The sequence below is a fragment of the Haemorhous mexicanus genome, chromosome 5, assembly GCF_027477595.1.
Source record: "Haemorhous mexicanus isolate bHaeMex1 chromosome 5, bHaeMex1.pri, whole genome shotgun sequence".
Taxonomy (NCBI): Eukaryota; Metazoa; Chordata; class Aves; order Passeriformes; family Fringillidae; genus Haemorhous; species Haemorhous mexicanus.
In genome coordinates, this window is record NC_082345.1 from 25,658,891 (window position 1) to 25,679,438 (window position 20,548).

Here is a 20,548-nt window from a genome sequence, read left to right on the forward strand (position 1 = left end):
TCTCTTATTTTCTATCCTGCTTTTCGCCACTCAGGCTGACAAGCTCATCTTTAACCCTGCAGGGACTGGTTTTCCACATCAGTAGAGTGCAGCTGTTCCAAGATCTGGAACAGGTTAGATGAAATGGGAGAGGTGTGAGCAGGTCAGGGTTTTGTGTCTAGTGGTAAGCATCAGCTCTTCTCTGTGGAGTCACTTAGTCCTGCAAACTGTGTGCTGATCCTGGTGTCTGGCATCTCCCTGGCATGTGGGACATGAGCCTGACATACTGGGAAGTGCTAGACCCAGGTGCCAAGAAGCTTATCCTGCTTATGACCCTGTGTGTAAATCTGGCAACCCTGGGAAGGGAATTTTGGTTATTTACTTTTGGGTTTAGCTGCTGGTTGCTAATCTATGACCAGCACTAGCAGGTTGCCAGCTGATTATTTTAATTCTTCCATGTGCTCTCTTCCCCTCTTAGTGATTTCATAAAAAACCCCCAGAGGAACACTGTTTGCCATACCTCCTTTATCATCTTCCTAATTAAAACTTGCTGATTCCTCCACCTAGTCACTCCATGGGCCCTGGCCTGCCCAGAACTGCTCCCCAGGCTGGCCAGGCACAATGCATGAAGAAGAGATCTTTTTGTAAGTATCTTTCTGTGATGGAAGAGACCTTTGTTCACAGAGTGAGCAAAGGAAGTGGATGAAAGGGTGAGAAGTTTGCAAAGACGCTTCATGGGGCTTCCTTAGCAGCGCAGATAATTGCTGTGCTGGATTTGAAGTCTGCTAGAAAGGCAAAGGTGGAGGAGGTAAATGAGTTTAGCTGTTGGAGATTAATTATTTTGGCTGCTGAAGAGCTGAACAAGTTCTTGATGTTCACACACATTGCAGTGTGTGCTTTGCACTCGATTATGTGGGTGAAGTGACTGCTCTAGAGAAAGGTCATTTGCTTAGTAACATCCATGCAGCTTTGCTGGGAGGCCTTGTCAGAGCTGTTGCTTCTGCCATGGCTCCTCTGTGAGACACAAGCAGGTCCTCAGCTGTTTGCTTGCTCGAGGCAGACCCTCAGTCAGGCTGGTTTTGGCTGCATCTTACAGTACAGCAGCAGCCTTAGAGCCAGGGAGGTTGCTGCTGGGTTCAATGGCTGGGAATTCTGCAGATCACATGCTCTGAATCAGGAGGGGAAATAAAGTGTATTTGGAGGTCAGGTAGTGGTGAGGGGGAACCAAAGCCTAAAGTTCCAGTTGATCTCATGGCCCTGAGAACAGGGACTAATCATTGCCCAGGAAGGGATCTAGGGGGGTGCATTTGATGGTGCAGCACAAAGAAAATGAGGAGTTTGGACTGATTCTAATGGCAAAATAAATAGCAGAGGGAAACCTGTGCTGTTGTTTCTATTCTCCATTACTGCAGCAGACACCTCTGGGGGACACAGAGAACTGCCACCAGCCTCATGGGTTGTGCAGGGAAATCTGTGGCACAGGGTGCAAGGACAGAGAAAAGCTGCTGAGAGAAGCTGAAGCCTCTAGGCCAGAAGCAGGAAGAAAACTAGGCAGTGCCAGTCAACAGCTCTCAGCACAGCAGGAAGCCATGTTTTCTCCTTCCCTGGAACAGCTTCTTTCCTGCCCAGCACCTAATTCTCATTCTGGATACAGCTGCTGAGCATGACAGGGTAGTTAAAGGCTCTGGGTATGACTGGCTGATGCAAAGAAACTTAAAACTTTTCTCCATCCAGTGCCAAACACATGATATGGCTCAGGGCAGCCCACAGCTTCAAGCCCTGAGGCAGGAAAGCAGAACTGACTGTAGTGATTCATAGAATACAATTCCTACATGATACATTTTTTTTCTCCACTGAAAACCAGACATGCTTTTCTCTTTCTTACCTGGTGTTACTGCTAAAGCAGTGGCCAAACTTCCTATAGCCATTTGGTTTTGATTGCCTCTCCTGCCATGGTGGGAGCAGTGTGGCAAAAGAAGCAAGACAATTGCTCCTGGTTGGCTGCAGTACCCCCATCTTTCCCCTCTGTCAGGAGCTGTTAAGAAAAAACCCAGCACCAGGCAAGAAAAAAGCCTGAAGACCTGTCAACAACATCACGTGTGCAGAGACTAAAAGCTTCACTCTGAGTCTCAGCTAGATGTGTTTCCTGGGTTTGAGGTAAGCTTGTAAGAGGTGTCTACTTAGAGACAACATCAGCAACTGAAGTAACTGCAGGGATAAAGAGCGTTTTAGCCACGTGCTCTTCAGGCACCTTAATGGTCTCCTCAGCAACAAGGCTGCTGAGGGGAGAAGCGCTGGCAGCTGGGTGTATGTGGACATCAAGACTGGGCTGTAAAGATGGGAAGAGACAAGGTCAGTAAAGACTGGGCATGAAGGTCACCTGCTCCTCACATAGGGGCCACACTGGAAGTTCTCTGCCCTGCTCAGATGTCCCTCCCCAGCCCCTCATCCTCTTGCTGTCTGTTGACAGCACAGGCATTTTATTCATCATGGGGCAAGGCACAACTTCTGCCCCTGGGCAAGGCTGCTTTTCCTCTCTGCAAAATATCTTATCTTGCAGCTTGAAGCACCCCTGCTGGGATTCCCTTTCCTCTGTTTGTGCGGTTTCACAGCAACTACCTAGATTTTAAATTTGGATTTCTTGGCTGTGGAAGTCAGGATCAGAAAAGGTCAGCCAGCAAGTCAGCAAGCCAGCCAAAAGGTCAGCCTGTACTTTGATCTGCAAACAGAGTGGTGATTGAACTCAAACAACTTTGTGTTGTCACTTCTGATTTAAGGACCAGGTATGAGAGTAGCGTTTACCAAGTCCAGTGCTGTGCATGGGGCCTGGAACAGATGTAAAGAAAGAGGAATGGGCCGCTCTGAAAAATAGAACTTGGCCAAGGAGTCATAAAAGGCTGACAGGATTTTATTGAAGTTGAAAATACAAAAAGGTCAGATTGTCTCCCACCCTCTTGGCATCCTTCCCATCCAGCACATCATAATGAAATATCAATATGCACAGTGACACCTCCAGCCCAGCCATGAGACTGCTGCTCCCAGTTGTGTCCTCCAGCAGCCCACAGATGAACCCATCTAAAAGCCATGCCTATTTCTGGTATCTCAGCTTTGAACAGAGGTCCATTTAGCCCCTTCCTGGACAAGAGGCAGATATCAGAGAGCATGCTGACCTAAAGATCTCTGAAGAATGCTCCAAATTGTGGTTGCTGCATATTTGAGCTGAATCTTAATAATAACCTCTTTCAAACCAATGACTCCCAAGCCGTGGGATAGGTATGGCTACCAGCACACCATAGTGTGGTACACAGGTGGGAACTCAGATCACTATTGACATGCTCCTATTGCCCTGTTGCTGTTGGTGCCCTATCAACGAGACTTCCTGGATCCCTGCTCCACAACAAAGCAACCTAAATCTTCACTGCTAACCGCAGTCAGCAGAAGCGAGAGAGCAGCAAGAGCATTTCGCTGCATCACTTCAGGCTCCCAGCATAAACCATAATTTGTTTCTCACACTGCACTTAAGGTTCTCCATGACAAGCCAGATACAGAATGGCTGAGCAACGGGTTTGGTGCTGCTGAGGCAGAGGTAAATCCACCTCCATCCTAGCCGAATAATACAGCTGAGTGCACAATATCTCCTGTCACAACTGGACCTCTTGCCTGAGAATGCCAGTAACAGGAAACACAAATGTTAGTTATGGTGGGGCTTTTTTTGCAAGATGTAGATGTCTGACTAGAACTGCATTAAGACTGTCACCCTCCCGTCCTTATTCTCGCAACAGGGCAGCTCTGACCTGCTAGCTGTGTACCTGGATGCTTTTTGGAAGTGTTACACTGTAATATTTAAGCACTAACTTGAAGCAGACTTAAAAAATGGGTCCAGTGAAAGGTGTTAGTCTAGCCATGAAAAACTTTGTATCCCTTTTATAACCAGACACATTCTCTGCCCTCTGACAGCAGGCTCTGCGGAAGGTAAGGATTAAGCCTCAATGCATGTTTCTTAAGGCAGACTGTTTGCTTAGCTTCTAGCATGCAGAATTAAATGAGTGTTCTTCTCACAGCACAAAGCCTTCTGCTGTTCAAGGCATTCACTTTCTCCCTCATGCAATTGAGCAGTATGGAGGGGGCAAAAGGTGCCTTTTCCAAGCAGGGATGTTCCAAGCATTTCTGTGATGCTGGTCAGCTGCTGAGTGCACTAGTCAGGGCTGGTAACTGCACATGGCATTGATCACCGCCTACAGTGAGCTGATGAACTTAGGAGAAGGCAAAATATCTCTGGAAAGGGTACCCTATTCATTGCCAGCCCATCTACTAAAAAGTAGAGCAGCTCTTTTACCCAAAAGTCACAGCTGCAGCATTCTTGTCTGTTGCCTTTGTTGTGCAAAGCCTGCTGCCTTCCTGTGGGGCAGCGGTGGCAGCACCGACAGGAACAGTCTGAGCACCACTGGAGAGTCAGTCTGGGCAGGAATGGCTGCTGGCAGCAATGTTTAGTCAGTGATCTGAGAAGCAAACTTCAGCTTCCTTTTCTCTAAGGCTTCTCCTGCTGCTTCAGGAAGATGATCTGGCAGCCCATTACCTGTTGTCCATCTTCTGCATCTGCAGGCTGAGTGACGTGAAGCTGGCCAGGAGGTCTGTAACCTCATCCACCTGACAGAAGAATACAGATGGCCATCAGGGAGGGGAATGCAGCTATGCAGTCACCCAGCCCCACAGAAGAAACCCCCATGCAGCAGGGACCACCTTTGCACTAGAATTGCCAGTAATGCCCATGCTGAACTTATACTAAAACAGGATCCTTTTGGTGCCAACAATCATGCAGAAGGGCTACTATCCTCATCATCAAACAAGCCCTAATCTAAGGCAATAGGAGCTTCTACCCATTCTTCAAGAGGTGATGATTGACTTCCATTCTGTGTGATTTAGCCAGTCCTTAAAATACAAGCATGTTGCTACATTAACCAAAATTCAAATGTGGTATCAGGGCTATTTCCTCTAAGCCTGTTTCTAGGGGCCAGTCTTTTGTAGGAAAAAACCCCCAGGCCCTGCAACCCTGTGTAGTTGTGCTGATCCTGGCCTTAAATTGACTGTCCTCAGCTTCCCTTCTGCTTGACACTGTGATGCTTTCTACATTTTGAATTTTCACCTAAAGGAGTACCATGAGTCATGTAACTTGCCTACTTGCCCCAATGTGAGCAATAACCATGTCTTCAATGCCCCACTGCTCATGCAATTGCATTCTCCCAAATGCAGGAGCCCCAATGCCAGGAGGTGAGTCAGAGTAGCGCAATGCTGCCTACCTGCTCCTTTGTGCTAGTCATCTGTAGCCTGGAGCAGAGGTCATCCAGCTGTTCCTTTTGCTCATGCCTCCCCAGACGGTCCAGGTATTCCCGCAACATCTGGATAATCTGAAAGAAACAGGCATAAGAGGCAAACATCAGACAGCTGCAGCAGGCTGAAGTGTTTCTACAGGAAAAATTAAATTGCCAAGCACACAGCCTTGAAGCTCGAGAACATGGCAGAGTACACGACCCCTAGAGACAAACCCAGGCAAAGCAACTAAACGGCACTAATGGCAGCATCAGAGTCCAATGAGTCACCAGCAGCATTCACCAGTTACCGATGGACTAGCTGTGATCCTTGTGCCTGGTTAAGAACAGGGAAGAGAGATAAGCCCAGCCGAAGCAGCACAAGGTCTAGCCCTGAAAGCACCAAACTTTTCTTTAAAGCTAGTCAGCTTCCCTCACTTCTAACAGGGAGGAACAGGGACTTCTAATTCCAGCAGGATCTGCTCATGCACAGAGGATAAATCCTTGTGTCTATGTGGGTCCTGAAGTGAGGCCCATGCCTCATGCATTTGCAGGCCAAGGAGTGCTTTCCTATTTCACGCCTCTACATACTAGAGCAGGGTAGACTGTGTTAGGAATACAGAGAATGTGTACAGCACAGCTACAGCCTCGTGTCTCGTCCCTCTTCTGCCACAAGGCATCTCTTACATCATGGATGAAGAAAAGAGTATGCTCCATACAGCCCAAGAATCCACTCAATGCATCCTTAGCTTACCAGAGCCAAGGGAGGCCCTGGAAAAAATTAAAGCAGAGGCTGGGAAAAAGGAAGGTGTCTGAAAATGGAAGTCAAACTCTTCCCACAGCAGTTAAGAGCCTACAGACAGACATTTAAGTAAAGGGGTCAGGAGGCTGCCAGGGGCTGCTCCCCATTACCAGAACATGGGGCTGTTCCCTTTACCTGTTTCACTTCAAGGCGTACAGCCTCCAGGCTGTGGGAGAATCCTTCCTGCAGGATATTCAGCTTTGACTTAGCGAGGTGCAGTGGGGTTCTGCCAGCTCGATCCAAGGCATCAACTCTGGCCCCTGCAAGATGCATGAGCAGGGACAGTGAGGTCTGTTACCAGGATTTGGTGTCCCTGGAGAGTTTCAACAGGGCAGGAAGGGAACAGGCTGTAACTGTTATAGAGGAAATGTTACCTCCGCGCAGGAGCGTGGTGATGACAGGAACGTGGTTCGTGCAGGCAGCTGGGGAGGGAAAACACAGGACACACAACTCAGAGGTACAAACAAAAATGAGTTTCTGCTCAAGCACAGAGCTTGCTGCTTCCCAAAGGGCTTCTCTGACAGAGGAAAGAGGAACAGCCCAAATGCTAAGGTACCAACCCACTCAAGCCTGAGTACTCTGTCTGGAACAGATCTTGCACTCCTTGGGGCTGGCAGAGGGAGGGAAATCAATTTTTTCAAACCTTTTCTTTGACTTTAAATCTTTGTGAGGAGTGAATCTAATGAAATGCAGAGTCCCTCCTAGGTCCTTAAATTTGGGGATGCATTCTGTGAGGCACAGGCAAGAGGAAGGCGGAGAGGAAAGGAACAGTAAGGAGGTTCTCACCTCACTTTTCTGCATGCAAAGCTCATCTGTGCGGCACTTACCCAAGTGTAAGGGAGTATTGCCCAGCCCATCTCTCTGGTTTGGGTCAGCCCCATGGTCCAGAAGCAGTTGGACTAGAAACAAGGAAACAGAGACACATCAGTCCCCTCCCTTTGCCCCACAGGTCCATGTGGCAGCCACCAGGCTGCCCTACGGGTGCTTCTGTTCAGCTCATCAGCTTCCTTACTGAGACAGGGACAGAGATTTGCATAGCAACGCAGAAAGACCCAGCACAAAGCCATGCAGTGCCACTGCTCCAGGGCTCCCTGATGCGAAGAACTGGGAGGAAGGACACCCCTCCCTCTGCACCAGTACAGTGGTAGAACTGGGAGGTCCTGCTCCCCTTCCAGCAGGCACACATGGCAAACCCTGAGGCCAGAGTTGGCAACTTTGACACAAAAGGAACAGAAAAGAGCAGCCTCTGACAGATGCTGAAGCAAAATAAAGAGCACCCTTCAAAATCCCTGCCACAGAGAGGTTGGAAGACAGAACTGTCCCCACCCCTCCTCACCGATGTGATCGTTGCCATTGCAGGAGGCAAAGTGCAGGGCTGTCCGGCCTTTGTCATCCGCAGCACAGGGGTCAGTTCCATCCTCCAAGAGTTGCTGCACTGACAGAACCAAGGAGAAAAAAAGCAGGTAAGCTGAAGGGGCACCTGATCAGAGAGGTAATGCTATCTGCTCTTTTGGGGGTAGAGAAATGTGCTGTCAGCTGCTAAGTCAATTAGACTTGAACCAGTTTCCACCAGTACCCTAGCTCAGCAGAAGCAGCCTGAGCAGCATAACCTCCACTCTCTGATTCAGCCTTCACCACCTTCCACATGTTGCTATAAAAGATAAGCCAACAGCTCTAACGGCTAAAGATCACCTAGCCAAATTTTCAAGTTCTAAGGACAATCAGCAGCAAATACCTAGAGAAGAATACAAAAGGATAGGAAGGACGTGGGGCTCACTCTTGGTTTTAGTCATCTGCATCTCAGGCACTTTCCAAGCTGGAATTAGCATCCTGTGCTTATTACAACCCCTCCATGGGCTTTCCCTGTGGATTTACATGGTCATTTTCTGCACCTGTGTAAAGTTTTGACATCAAAGTGGACCTGTGGTCAGAAGTTTCACAGTGTAAGCACAGGAAGTGAGAAAAGCCACTTCTTCACACCTGTTCTGATTATGCCCCTTCCTAACTATGGTGGCTACAGTTTGGGAAGCAGGTAGGGGAATGCACCGACCTGGCAAGAGCCAAGCAAAGAGATCAGTAAAGTGTGGAAAGATCAGGGGCATAAAAATAGCACCTACACAACATGTGTTAGGGGCATCTGTAAGGGCTGATACTTCTGCTGTTTTGAGATCACCCTGATATACTACCTGGTGTGTAAATAGAGCTCGTTCCATAGCTGTTAAAAATGCTGACAGGTCGCTACATTTTGAGATCTTTAAAGAGCATATTCTAGAACAGTTGAGACTATTTCAGGCCACTGAAAGTCACCTCAGCTTCCAGAAAGTGAATTACAGCCACCTTTGAATCTCTTCCTGTACACATCCTACTTCAAGTGTGAAAAGAACACCTAAAAAGATGGAAGTGGCATTAACATGGAATGTTTGATACTTCAGAAGAAAGAATGGGAGACTGACAGTGCCCCAGGGAGAACCATTAATAGGAACAATTTAGCTACTCTTCCCCTGAACCAAGTAGGAATGACATAACCAATCCACTCAGTGCCACCACAGGAAACAGCAAAGATGTTTACTTGATGAAAAATAAATTAATCATAGCACACTTCCTAAAGTTGCAGAGTAAACAAGACACAAGAGGACTATAAATATGGGAACCAGTCTATCAAATCCAATGTGGATTGAAACCAAGACTTCCATAAAATCTGCATTCTTTCATCTTTCTGTTGGAAATTATACAACTTTTTAATAATTTTAGTTAGTGACTTTAATTAACTTTGAAATTAATTGCTTTAGTTAATCATAATCTATATTTACAATTATAAAGAGTGTGTGATTCTTAAATTATTCTTAGCCTATATTTAGCAAAGCTCTCATAACGTACTTTTGTAGGAACCAGCTTGGGGAAACTACCGCAACTTTAACTTTTGATAAACTAATTCTGATATGCTTCAATGAACAAAACCAGAGAAAGATGTATGATTGAGGTTGGACATCTGGAATGTAGAATTTATGGACCACAAGGACTTTGCAGAAACCAGAAGATAAAGAAGGGACTAACAAAGACTCAGTGCATGTGTTGGAAAATCCCTACCAGAGGAAAAAGATACTAAAAAGACTAAAAATAAGGACTAACTAGCATGAGAAATGAGAAATCAATACCCCACAGAGGACAGAGTACTAATTAATAAAAGAGAATTATGTAACTTATAACCAACGAACATTAATTTCTTTGTTTGCTATAAAGTATAAATAAGTGAAGAAGTTTTATATCTGTGTCTAAGTGGAGGCCAGAATTTTGTGAGCTACACAAATCCCTCCTGGCCAACAACAACAAAACATCTTACGCACTAACACTAAAAAGAAAGTGTTAGAGGGGATTATTTACCCCAACAATTGTGAAGGATTTGGTAACAATTTACAGGTGACTCAGGTGAGACAACACATTTGACATTCCCCAGACTTAGAGGAACAAAGACTTCGGTGCACACTGACAGACTTTTTCAGGTCAATTTTTCAATCCTCTGACCCAGGTGAGTTCAAGGCAAAAACCCCTGGGAGTTTATTAAGACATTATTGAAGGTTTAAAAAGGTATATCTAATCATAAGCTTGCACTCTCTAACATATTAAGAGTTAAGAAAGTGATGATATAATTAGCTATTTCCTATTAAAAGTTAGTGTAAAACTCTGTAAGTGAATATTAATGGAATTGTGTTTGAGTCCCACTGCCGAGCTGGAAAACTGTAATTGTAAAACTATATAAGTGACTATCAAAAGGCGTGGTTTGAGTCTTCACACTCTGCTTTGCCCACAAATTAGTCAGACAGTGCTGCTTGCACAAAGAGCCACGTTATGGAAGGGTTTTGCCCAGATACTTCTGTGCTTATTAAAGCCTAGGGTATCTGTTAGTGTTGGAAAATGCAAGCGTGTGGTAATGTGAGTCTCATAAGTATAAATTGAGTTTGTAGGAAAATTCGTTGGCTGTAAGAGTGTTGAAGCCATTGTATGTGGACTGTGAATTTTAGGGTATTGGTATGTATTAAGTGTTTGGTTATGGGAAATGTAAATTGCTAAAGTGAGGATTGTTTGCTCAGAGCTCTCTGCCGGCGTTAGCACAGCGGCTGCTACTGTTTCAGTGACTGGAATTGTATTGGTGTGCCCGGAGCGCTCTCTCGTGTCCGTTTTAGTCATTGCTGGAATTCCTATTTACTGTGGGCTTCCCTTTTTCTTCTCAAGACCAGGAAGAGGGGGAATACCCAAATGTTCGTCTTTAGGTTTTATTTTTCAGCACTGGAAAGACCTCCTTGAGGGACTACAAAAAGAGGAAACTGTCCTGGAGTTTATACACAAACAGATTTTTCTGAGTTACCTCGACAAGAGGGATAACGATACCTATTGGTTTTAGCTGACACAATTTTTGGATAGCTGCTTGCACCAGCAAAACAAGAGAAGTTACCAAGATATTGTCAAAAGAGATAATACCCCAACTTGGAATTTCATTTGGAATGAATGATCTATGATATCTTATAACAAGACACAAGCAAAATTTTTGCATTTTAATGGCTTAAGCTTTGCTAGATACTCAATGATCTAAGTGGAAGTAGTCTTAAAGGAAAATTAAGATCACTTCCAAAGGGGGGAATTGTCAAAAATGTCAGAACTTTTTAGTAATTTTAGTTAATGGCTTTAATTACTTTCTAAGTTGATTGTTTAGTCATAATCAAGAAATATTTATTAATTATAAAGAGTGTGTCATTCTTTTATTACTCTTAGCCAGCACCTAGAAAAGTTGTCATTAAGTTATTTTTGTAGGAACACAGATTGCAAAAACTACTAAAACTTCTAGGTTTTGATAAACTAACTCTGATATGCTTCAATTAACAAAGCCTGAGAGAGAAAGATGTAATGTTGAGGCTGGACATCTGGAAAGCAGAATTTATGGACCACAAGGGAATTTTGCAGAAACCAGAAGAGTGCAGCTCTGGCCCTGGTTCTAATCTACTGGGTCACGCTGCCTCATCATACAGGGTATGGCTTAGATAATCGTAACTTTTGCACCTAAATCAAAACATTATTCTCTTGCTGCTAACAACTGGGCAAAAGAACATACCAAAACAGCTGTGCCAGTGCAGTGCTGGTTTAGCTCCAGGCAAATGGAAAACTAACGCTATGAACCAGGTGCAGTGAAAAAGTGAACACAATAACCAGCCCCACTCTGCTTGGAGAACAAACCTAGGCTTTAAAAAAGTATTTTCTAGATCTGAAGCATCTAAAGCATCCTGTCCAGAAACTATCTGCACTCACTTCCTCCTCTTCAAAAGTAAGAGCCCTAGAGATACTGACCTTCCAAGAGGAGGTCCCAAGACTGACAGAAGCCTTACCTGTGTCCAAATCATTGCTATTGGCAGCTTCACGCAGCCTTTTCAGAGCTATGGAGGAAAGAAAGCAATTACTGGAAAGCACCGAGGAAAAAGGCACGTTTCCCTACTGAAACATTCCACCCCGGTGCTCGAGCATAAGTGCGGGGCCAAATCACGCTGCTACTGGCTCCAGAGAATGGGAAGAGGACCAAAGCACCAGGTAAGGATGGTTCTCCCCGTCTCCTCCCGAAGCCGGCCGCGGGCCCGCCCACTCCTGACGGACACCCTCCCCCGGCAGCACCGGGGCGCTTCCCCAGCCGCCCACCGAACAGAGCCGACCTCACTCCCGCAGCCCGTGCGGAGCCGCCCGAAGGAGGGGCTGTTCCGCAGCTCACCGTGCGCCTCCTTGCCCGTGGGTCCCAGCCGGCGGTGGAGGCGGGCGGCCCTGCGCAGGCGGCGGGCCGGGATCTTGCCCGCGGGCTCCTCCCGCTGCCACAGGACGTGCAGGTAACCGAGGGGTGCGCCCGGTCCTAGTGGCGGCAGCGCGATGCGCGGCTGTGGCTCCGACTCCGGCCCCGGCCCCGGCTCTGACTCCGGTCCCGGCCCCGGTCCCGGTCCCGGTCCCGGCCCTGTGCCGAGCGCCCCGTCAGCCCCACCGCCGCCCTCCATCCCGTCACGGCCCGGGCCGCGGAGAGGGGCGGGGCGTCGCCGTAGCAACGGGGCGGGCTGCGTCCTCTTGACCAATGAAAGGCGACACAACCCATGCATACAGCCAATGGGGAGGGAGCGGATCGGAGAGAGGCGGGGCAGGAAGTGGAGCCTGTGGCCCCGGGAGAGCCTGACGGGCAGTTGTCTTCTCCAATCAGATAGGGAAGAGGGCCACGGCCGGCCAGTGGCGGCTCAGCAGACTGAAGACAGGCAGTTATTCTAGCCAATAGAAAGGCTCAGCCGCCTTCCTGCCAGCCCCGCCCCTGTGCCCGCGCCGCGCCAGTCCCGCGTTTCCGGCCGGAGCCCTTTCCGTGCCGCGCCGCGCCGCCGCCATGGCCTACCCGGGGGAGGATTACGACAACGAGGTGCGGGCTGGGGGCTAGGGGGGCGCGGGGGTCGGGTCCGGGCTGTTCGCGGGGACTCACCGCCGTCCTCTTCCCACAGGCTGCCTACGACCCCTACGCGTACTCCAACGACTATGATATGCACACGGGTGAGTGTGAGGGCCCCACGCGCGCCCCGGGCCTGCCTGCACCCGGCCGGGTCTGTGGGCCCGGGCCGTGCGACGACTGCCTCACTGCTCCTCCTTCTCCGCAGGAGACCCCAAGCAAGACCTGGCCTACGAGCGCCAGTACGAACAGCAGACCTACCAGGTGATCCCCGAAGTGATCAAAAACTTCATTCAGTATTTTCACAAGACGGTGTCAGATCTCATTGACCAGAAGGTGTACGAGCTCCAGGCCAGCCGTGTTTCCAGTGATGTTATTGACCAGAAGGTGTACGAGATCCAGGACATTTATGAGAACAGGTACAATACTATTCTTCAGCGGATGGAAATCGCTATTTTAACTGTGATGCTGTTAAAAAGAAAGGCTGACTCTTACCTGTGCTGTTCCAAACTTGGGCTTTCTCTGAAACAGGTTTGGTTTGGTTACTGTGAAAAAAAACTCCTAGGTGTTTCCAGCCCATGAGGCTAATGTGAGTATACGGGAGTTGTGATCTGTCTGAAGGGAAGTGTCAGCCCTGGCCTAACAGGAAGGGAGGCTGCAGAGAGGGCTTTCAGTGGTGCTAGTCAGGCAGTTTGCCGAAAGCTGTCAGGTGTAGCTTTTGTGTCTCTTCCCAACAGCTACTTCCACTCCTGCTAGTAGCCGTGTCAGCTTGACATAAGGGGAATGTGGAAGTGACATACACGTCTGTTTCATGCCTGGGGGATAAACTGAAGTCTCACTGCTTAGTTTGTGATTCTCATTCTTTGCTTCAGCACTGGACATACTAACAGGGGTTGGTGATGCTCTCAGCTTTCACCAAGTTTAAGGCCTCTCTGTATTGTCATCTCTGACTCCAGCACTGTCATACTTAGTGAGACGTGGCTTTTCATACCACATGTGTGTTTGTTTTTCAGCTGGACGAAACTGACAGAAAGGTTTTTTAAGAACACTCCATGGCCAGAGGCTGAGGCCATTGCTCCTCAGGTTGGAAATGGTGAGTCTTCCACTTTCCCTTGCGTTCTCAGGGAGAGAAGGAACTGAATCCCTCCTTATCCTGAGTTAGCAGGGGCACAGAGTTGTTGCTGCCTGAGTCAGTCACCTTTGTTCACTCTGGCAGCTCCTTCATCAGATGCCTGGCAAGAAGTCAGACTTGAGCAAAGTGTGTTTTTGTGCCTCCTTTCGTTGTTCTGGCAGGAGGCTCCTAGGCCCTGTGGCTTGCTGATGTCCTCCTCTGTCGTCTTTTCCAGATGCAGTTTTCCTGATCCTATACAAGGAGCTGTACTACAGGCATATCTATGCCAAAGTCAGCGTGAGTGTTGGCCCTGTGTCTTCCTGTGGGTTTCCTGCTGGCTTCTCTGTGCCAGCAAACTTGACAAGTCTTCCTGCCACTACAGTATCGGTGGTCCCCTAATCTTTGCAAGGCAGGGTTGGATGGGTTCATGAGCTGTAAGTCACACTGATTTTAGGGAAGCTTAAAATTCTTGCTTTTTGTTAGTTTAGTAAGGATTCACTGATTGCTGAAAAGCAAGAAAGACTTGACTGTCTGTTCTAGGCTTGTTAGCTGTCTCTTTAAGCTTTGTAGTGATGAGTGTGCAGGTTTCTCTGGGAGCTCAGATGAATCAGGAGACTGGATCTGAGTGTTCAGGAGGCTCTTTGTTGCTAACAGCAAATGTAATGGTTAGTGAGTCAGGAAAGAGGGGGATGTTGGAAGGTAACTGAATTTTCCTTTTTATTGCTTATGTGTGTTTCTTTGTGGCTCCTCTTCAAATGAGCAGGCAGTGAGAAGGGGTGTCACAAGTGGAAGTTGCATTATTTGTCATGAAAAACCTCACGTGAGATCAGAGTGCTTTGTGAAAAGGGAAACGTGGATACCATGAAGGATGGAGAAGAAGGAAATGAATGGAATAATGCTCTGTGAAACAAAACAGACTTTGCTTTTTTTAAGCCTATTTTTAAAACTCTTTCATCAGTGAGAAAGTCATAGTCTTTGGTTCTTAAAGAAAAAAAAAAACAGGTGTATGACTTATGGGTAAGTAAGTAATAACTGCAGTTTTACTGTGGACCAGAGGGTGAAGAAATGGGCACTTTTAAAAGGCTGCTGTGTTAACCCAAGCCAGGCTTCAACAGGAGAAACTGGTTTCTCAGGCTGTGCTGTTAGTGGTTCTCAGACTCAGTGTCTCCAGCTGAAACAAGAACCAGTAGGTCAGGTGTTTAGAAATTATGTCCAGAAACAGATTTGTTGATCTATTAAGAATTCCTCATGAGCAGAGAGGGAAGGAAAGCTGGTGAAGGTAATAGGAAGTTTTTGAATCTGAACAGCTGAGGGGAACCGAGAAGGTTAATGCAGAATATTCTCAGGAAATTTGCTCGACATCCTGGGAGGAGCTCTGTATAGAAAATGTCGTCCCTGTTTTCTGGGACAACAGTGCTACAATTTCATGTTTTCTGGGTGATGCTGGTGGGTGTGCTGGTTGAATACTGCCTTTAGCACTCCTGAACTAGACTCTCTACTATTGTGACTGTGCTTCTTATGCTGTTGCCCATGAACTCCCTCCTGCCCTGCTTGATTTGAAGCAGACTATGCTGACTTCTCTTTGCAGGGGGGGCCCACGCTGGAGCAGAGATTTGAGTCCTATTACAATTACTGCAATCTCTTCAACTACATCCTCAGTGAGTTGCTGCAATTAATTTCTGGTTTGTGGGTTTTGGGGAGAAAGATCAGCCTGGAGAGGGCAGAGCTGAAGAAAGGGACAGAAGAACTGCAACGTATTTGTTTATAAATAATAGAGGGAAAGGTAGTCTGTAAGCTCTCTGCATGTTTGAGTTTGTTGAATGAAGAGCAATTTACATCCATGGATTTAAAACGACAAAAAACAGAAATAGTTTCCAGTGCTTTCTGAAATACTGTAAAGAATAAAACTTATTAGCTTTCTGTCTTGCTGAGAACTGCTTCACCTATCTTTATTAAAAAGTAAAATGAAACAGTAAGCTAAAGAGAACCTGCCCTGTTTCATAACTGTTTACTGTTGTTCACTCCCCTTGCAGCAAAAATGTAGTGTTTGTGACAAGCCTCGTGTGGAGAATGGATCAGTTAGGATAAACCCCTGCAGTCTCTGTGCAGCTTCTGAGAGCTGATGCTGCTGAGCAGTCACACTCCTGAGATTAACCCTGTGCATGTTCATAGTCTTTGAAAGTGAAGGCAGTTGAGGTAGTCAAAGCTGCATCTCAGCCCTACTGGAAGCTTCATTCATCTGCTGCTCCATCTCCTATTTCAGGGAAATTCTTGCATTCTTTAATTTGTCTGTTCCTCCAGTTCTGACAATGTTCTTTTTGGAGGTGTTAACCCTCACGTCTGTTCTCCTGCAGATGCTGATGGCCCCGCTCCTCTGGAACTGCCCAACCAGTGGCTCTGGGATATCATTGATGAATTCATATACCAGGTATGTGATTATAAAACTGGGCCATTTTGAGGTGGCCTTGCCTTTATTAGTTGTATAAATTTTCCATCTCTTCCCTTGCTGTGATTTCCATAGCAAGGGTACCATTGCAGGTTGAAAATCTTTGGTGATCACTGTTACTCTTGTGTTGCCAGGTGGATGAAGTAGTTGTAAACATACAGATTTTTAAGTTACAGGGTGCTCTTTGGGGAGTCCTGAACCTTTGTGCCTATTTCTCTTTCAGAACAAAATTTCTGTCTTTCTTAGTCAGTAGGGTCTTTATGTGTGCACTGAGAGATTGATTACCTGATTTGAAATAAGCTGTGGCCTGAGATCTTGACATTAAGAAATATTTTTCCATTTACTATTCTGAGTGCAGCAGTACAGATCTGAAATGCCATTGGTTTTTCTCTTTAGAGAATATATTCCCTTCTGTGTAACTTTTTATTTTAGAGCTGCCTGGAATTCCTCAAGTCAGTCTTGAGAACAAAAAGGATGTGCGCATATAAGGGAAAAAGATGTGTGTATGCAAACACGTCTTATAATTTGGTCATTCTCCTTGCTACCAGACAGCAAATTTGTGTTTACTTGCCTTTCCTAATTGTTTAAGAGATCCTTTTCTGCTTAAGTCTGTCTCCTGGCCTTTTCTCTCTGTACTGTATAATTCTTTTAGGTGCTTTACAGGTGGTATAATGTGCAATTTTGATTTCCATGTGATCTTACGTGAAACTTTGTTTTTTCCATGCAGCTTGTAGTTTATTGTAATGCATTTGTGTGAGGAAGTTGTAAGCTTAGTGCACTTACCTGCGCATCTCTAGACAAGCTGCTCATCACTCAATCTCTGCTTTTTCCTGTAGTTTCAGTCTTTCAGCCAGTACCGTTGTAAAACAGCCAAAAAGTCTGAAGAGGAAATTGATTTCCTTCGTTCCAACCCCAAGATCTGGAATGTCCACAGTGTCCTTAATGTGCTGCACTCTCTGGTTGATAAATCCAACATTAACCGACAGCTGGAGGTCTATACAAGTGGAGGTGAGCTTTGGGAGGTGCCAAGCAACACTGGTGTCCGTGCTGCCGTGCTTTGATTTGACCCAAGCTGCTTAACTTTGTTTGGGAGCTGGATCAAACCCATAATCAGTGGATGGATTGGCTGGGAACTGGTTCTGTTTGCCTTAGGTGAGAAGTACCACTAATTACATTTCAGGCCTTGCTCCCTTTGTTTTAAGCAGAAAAGTACAGAAAGGGAAGCTTGCTTCCTTGGAGGATGGCATTGTGGTTCCTTTTTTCCCTAGGTGACCCTGAAAGTGTGGCTGGTGAATATGGGCGCCACTCCCTGTACAAGATGCTGGGCTATTTCAGCCTGGTTGGGCTGCTGCGTCTGCACTCTCTGCTGGGAGATTACTACCAAGCCATCAAGGTGCTGGAGAACATTGAGCTCAACAAGAAGGTAATACAACATGTTTTACCCCTTCTTTTGCAGTCTTCCAAATGCCTCTGTTGGAGCATGCTGGTGAAAAATTGCTGTACTGAATCTTCCAGCCGAGGCACTGTTTCTATCTGCTGTAGTTGTCAGGAGTTTGTGGCTGGGCACAGCTGGAGCTTTGGCATTAAATCAAACCATATGATAATGCCTGATGCTGTTGCAGCACAATTGCCCAGTTTTTTAGGTGGTTTGCTGTGTTGTGCAGTGCAGTGTTGCTACAGAGAATACTGCTGGAACTACAAGTGGTAGTGCAGTGGTAACTACCTAAACACACCATTGTTACTTTTGCCAGTGGCTCTTTCTTGTATTTTTGACTTCTGTTCTCACTGTGCCTGCTCCCACCTGGGCTGTTTTTGCCTTAGAATTGAGTGCTGCTTGCTAATAAAAGTTCAGCTGCAATGGGTTTGGGGCCAAGGCTTGGCACAGATCTACATATGTACTGTCTGGCACAGGATGTGGAGTGAAATAGGGGAAAAGGGAACTGAGCAGAGCAATGTTAGGCACAGAGCAAGAGTCCTCTCCTTGCAGGAAGCTGAAACTGGAAAACATAGGAAATGGGATGATCTAATAAAATAGTGAGGAAGCTGCTGCAGGGATGGGTGGGAGGTGAAGTATACTGAATTAACCCTTTCCTTTCTGTATGTGGGATGGGAGTGAAAGCAGAGGTGGATGAATTGTGGCTAACAAGCAGTGTGGATTGTTTCTCCTAACATAGCATGTTACTCCTTCCTTCTTAGAGCATGTACTCCCGAGTGCCTGAGTGCCAGGTGACCACCTATTACTATGTGGGCTTCGCTTACCTTATGATGCGGCGTTACCAGGATGCCATCCGTGTCTTTGCCAATATCCTCCTCTACATCCAGAGGACAAAGAGCATGTTTCAGAGGACGACCTACAAGTATGAGATGGTAAGAGATAGAATAGACAAGACTTCCCCAAACAAAAAGACACTGTCTTCTTTCCCATCCCTCCTCTCTCACCTGATAGCTTGTGTCTAATAGTCCAGCTTTATTATCCTGGACTTTGCTGGTGGTGGTGACTGGGGATTCTCTGAACTCCTTTGCCATGGGTAACAATATTTGCTCTTAGCTATGTTACTAGTTACTTTGGGTGTTCCCCATACTGTTGTCCCAGGTCCATCTGCACTCTGACTCTGAGCAGGGTTGTTAATGAGTATGAGCTGCTGATGATACTTTTGTCGATGCTTCTTCAGACTTAGTTGTGTTTCTAGTCCAGTGCTGCACTTCAGGTTGCTGCCATTGTCAGATGTATTTCCATTATCTGATAATCATTCACAGACATGGCTGTAGCAAAGCTCCTTTCTCTTTCTACCTAAGCTGTCTTTCCTCCTGATTTTGGTGCCTGTTTTACCTGCTGTCTCCTTTTTATCCTTATGACTAATTCCTAACTCTTGGTTTAGCCAAATCCTGCCAGTCTTAATTCCATGACACTTCAAAAAGTTGGTTGTGTCTGTTTCAGCCGCACAGCTGTCCATTTCATCCCACACTCATATAAATCTTCTTTCTGAGTCGTTTCTTCACTGACCTCCCTGACAACTGTCCCTTGCCAGGAGATGGTTGTTAAACTATCTGCCTTCCTTTCTCTGCATGCTCTTGTGCCAAAACGGTCAAACACGCTTCTGGCCCTCTGGGTTCTGCATGGCTCTGGATGCATTTACTCTGCACCTTCCTCTTGCCCGCCCTCTCTTTTATTTCTAAGAGCCTTGAGCGTGGTTCATCCTTTTGCTTTGTGCAGAGGCGCTGCTTCTTTGTGCTCTCCCCCTTGAGCATTAGGACCATTAGTGCTTTGTGTAAAGGATCTTCCTCTACAAAGTGCAGCTGCCAGCTCCCTTGGGCACCCTAAAGCCTGAGCACACCGTGGTGCTGACAGGATCTCCTCTCTGTCTCAGATCAACAAGCAGAACGAGCAGATGCATGCACTGCTGGCCATTGCCCTCACCATGTACCCCATGCGCATAGACGAAAGCATCCACCTGCAGCTGCGCGAGAAGTACGGGGACAAGATGCTGCGCATGCAGAAGGGCGACGCGCAGGTCTATGAGGAGCTCTTCAGTTACGCTTGCCCCAAGTTCCTCTCCCCTGTGGTGCCCAATTATGACAATGTGCACCCCAACTACCACAAGGAGCCCTTCCTGCAGCAGCTCAAGGTCTTCGCTGATGAAGTTCAGCAGCAGGCCCAGCTCTCGACCATCCGTAGCTTCCTCAAGCTCTACACCACCATGCCTGTGGCGAAGCTGGCCGGCTTCTTAGACCTCACAGAGCAGGAGTTCCGTATCCAGCTGCTCGTCTTCAAGCACAAGATGAAGAACCTGGTATGGACCAGTGGCATATCTGCCCTGGATGGGGAGTTCCAGTCTGCCTCTGAGGTTGACTTCTATATTGACAAGGTTGGTATCTGCCACTTGCTGGCTGGGAAGTTCTTTCACCCAGGAAATTTTGGAATTGGCAGCATCTAGTTTTGTTCCATTCTGTGGGAGACATTCCTTCTTCCTTGCCATTTATAAAGCTTGCCTGCCCATGATGAAGTTCTAGCCCTGCATGAAAAGAGTGTCAGTAGAAGAAGAGTGATGGAATATCACAGGCAGCTTTGTCAGTCAATGTACCTAGAAAGCAAACACTTCCCCAGGACAGAGGGAGCTGCTTGTCAGTGTCCTGGGAGGTGATAATTGAGTGACAGATAGTGCTGCTGTTTGTGTGTCAGGTGGGATTGTCCTTTTAGGTGTCCCCCACATCTCTCCTTTGTTTGACAAAGCAGAGATGTCGCTTGGTCATGTTACAGGTCTACTTTGCACTGGAACAGCTTTTATTTATGGCTGCTATAGGAGGAATCTAAACACAAGGTGTGGAGCTATCACCATCTGCCTTGGAGCTCCAGCAGCAGGAAGCGTAGCAAAGGGTCTTGTAGGACTGTAGTCAGAGAAGACAGCAGTAACCATTAGGTTTCATGCTAGGAAGGAGACCAGGTTACCCTGTG

At 46.9% G+C, this 20,548-nt stretch overlaps 2 protein-coding genes across 3 annotated transcripts in view; one reads left to right on the forward strand and one right to left on the reverse strand.

Moving 5' to 3' along the window:
- The window catches only part of EIF3L (eukaryotic translation initiation factor 3 subunit L), a 59,277-nt gene that overhangs the window by 37,286 nt on the left and 1,443 nt on the right, over positions 1-20,548 (forward strand). Inside the window, exons 2-12 of the mRNA XM_059846415.1 lie at positions 12,468-12,514; positions 12,594-12,642; positions 12,747-12,957; positions 13,552-13,631; positions 13,885-13,946; positions 15,238-15,307; positions 16,004-16,077; positions 16,932-17,103; positions 17,364-17,518; positions 18,292-18,462; positions 19,464-19,961. Of these exons, the coding sequence (XP_059702398.1) occupies positions 12,482-12,514; positions 12,594-12,642; positions 12,747-12,957; positions 13,552-13,631; positions 13,885-13,946; positions 15,238-15,307; positions 16,004-16,077; positions 16,932-17,103; positions 17,364-17,518; positions 18,292-18,462; positions 19,464-19,961 (1,575 nt within the window). The 5' untranslated portion in view covers positions 12,468-12,481. The remainder of the gene's footprint in view (positions 1-12,467; positions 12,515-12,593; positions 12,643-12,746; positions 12,958-13,551; positions 13,632-13,884; positions 13,947-15,237; positions 15,308-16,003; positions 16,078-16,931; positions 17,104-17,363; positions 17,519-18,291; positions 18,463-19,463; positions 19,962-20,548) is intronic.
- ANKRD54 (ankyrin repeat domain 54) lies at positions 2,867-12,141 on the reverse strand. 2 transcript variants are annotated; one of them, XM_059846423.1, is made up of 8 exons: positions 11,837-12,141; positions 11,463-11,510; positions 7,424-7,522; positions 6,915-6,986; positions 6,462-6,509; positions 6,223-6,347; positions 5,277-5,384; positions 2,867-4,626 (listed from the first exon to the last, which is right to left on the reverse strand). In XM_059846423.1, exons 1-8 carry the CDS (start codon positions 12,108-12,110, stop codon positions 4,552-4,554), a joined length of 849 nt encoding a protein of 282 aa, XP_059702406.1. In that variant the 5' UTR covers positions 12,111-12,141; the 3' UTR covers positions 2,867-4,551. The 2 variants fall into 2 exon arrangements, with proteins under 2 accessions (XP_059702406.1, XP_059702407.1); XM_059846424.1 differs by having other exon boundaries at positions 7,424-7,517; positions 11,837-11,976.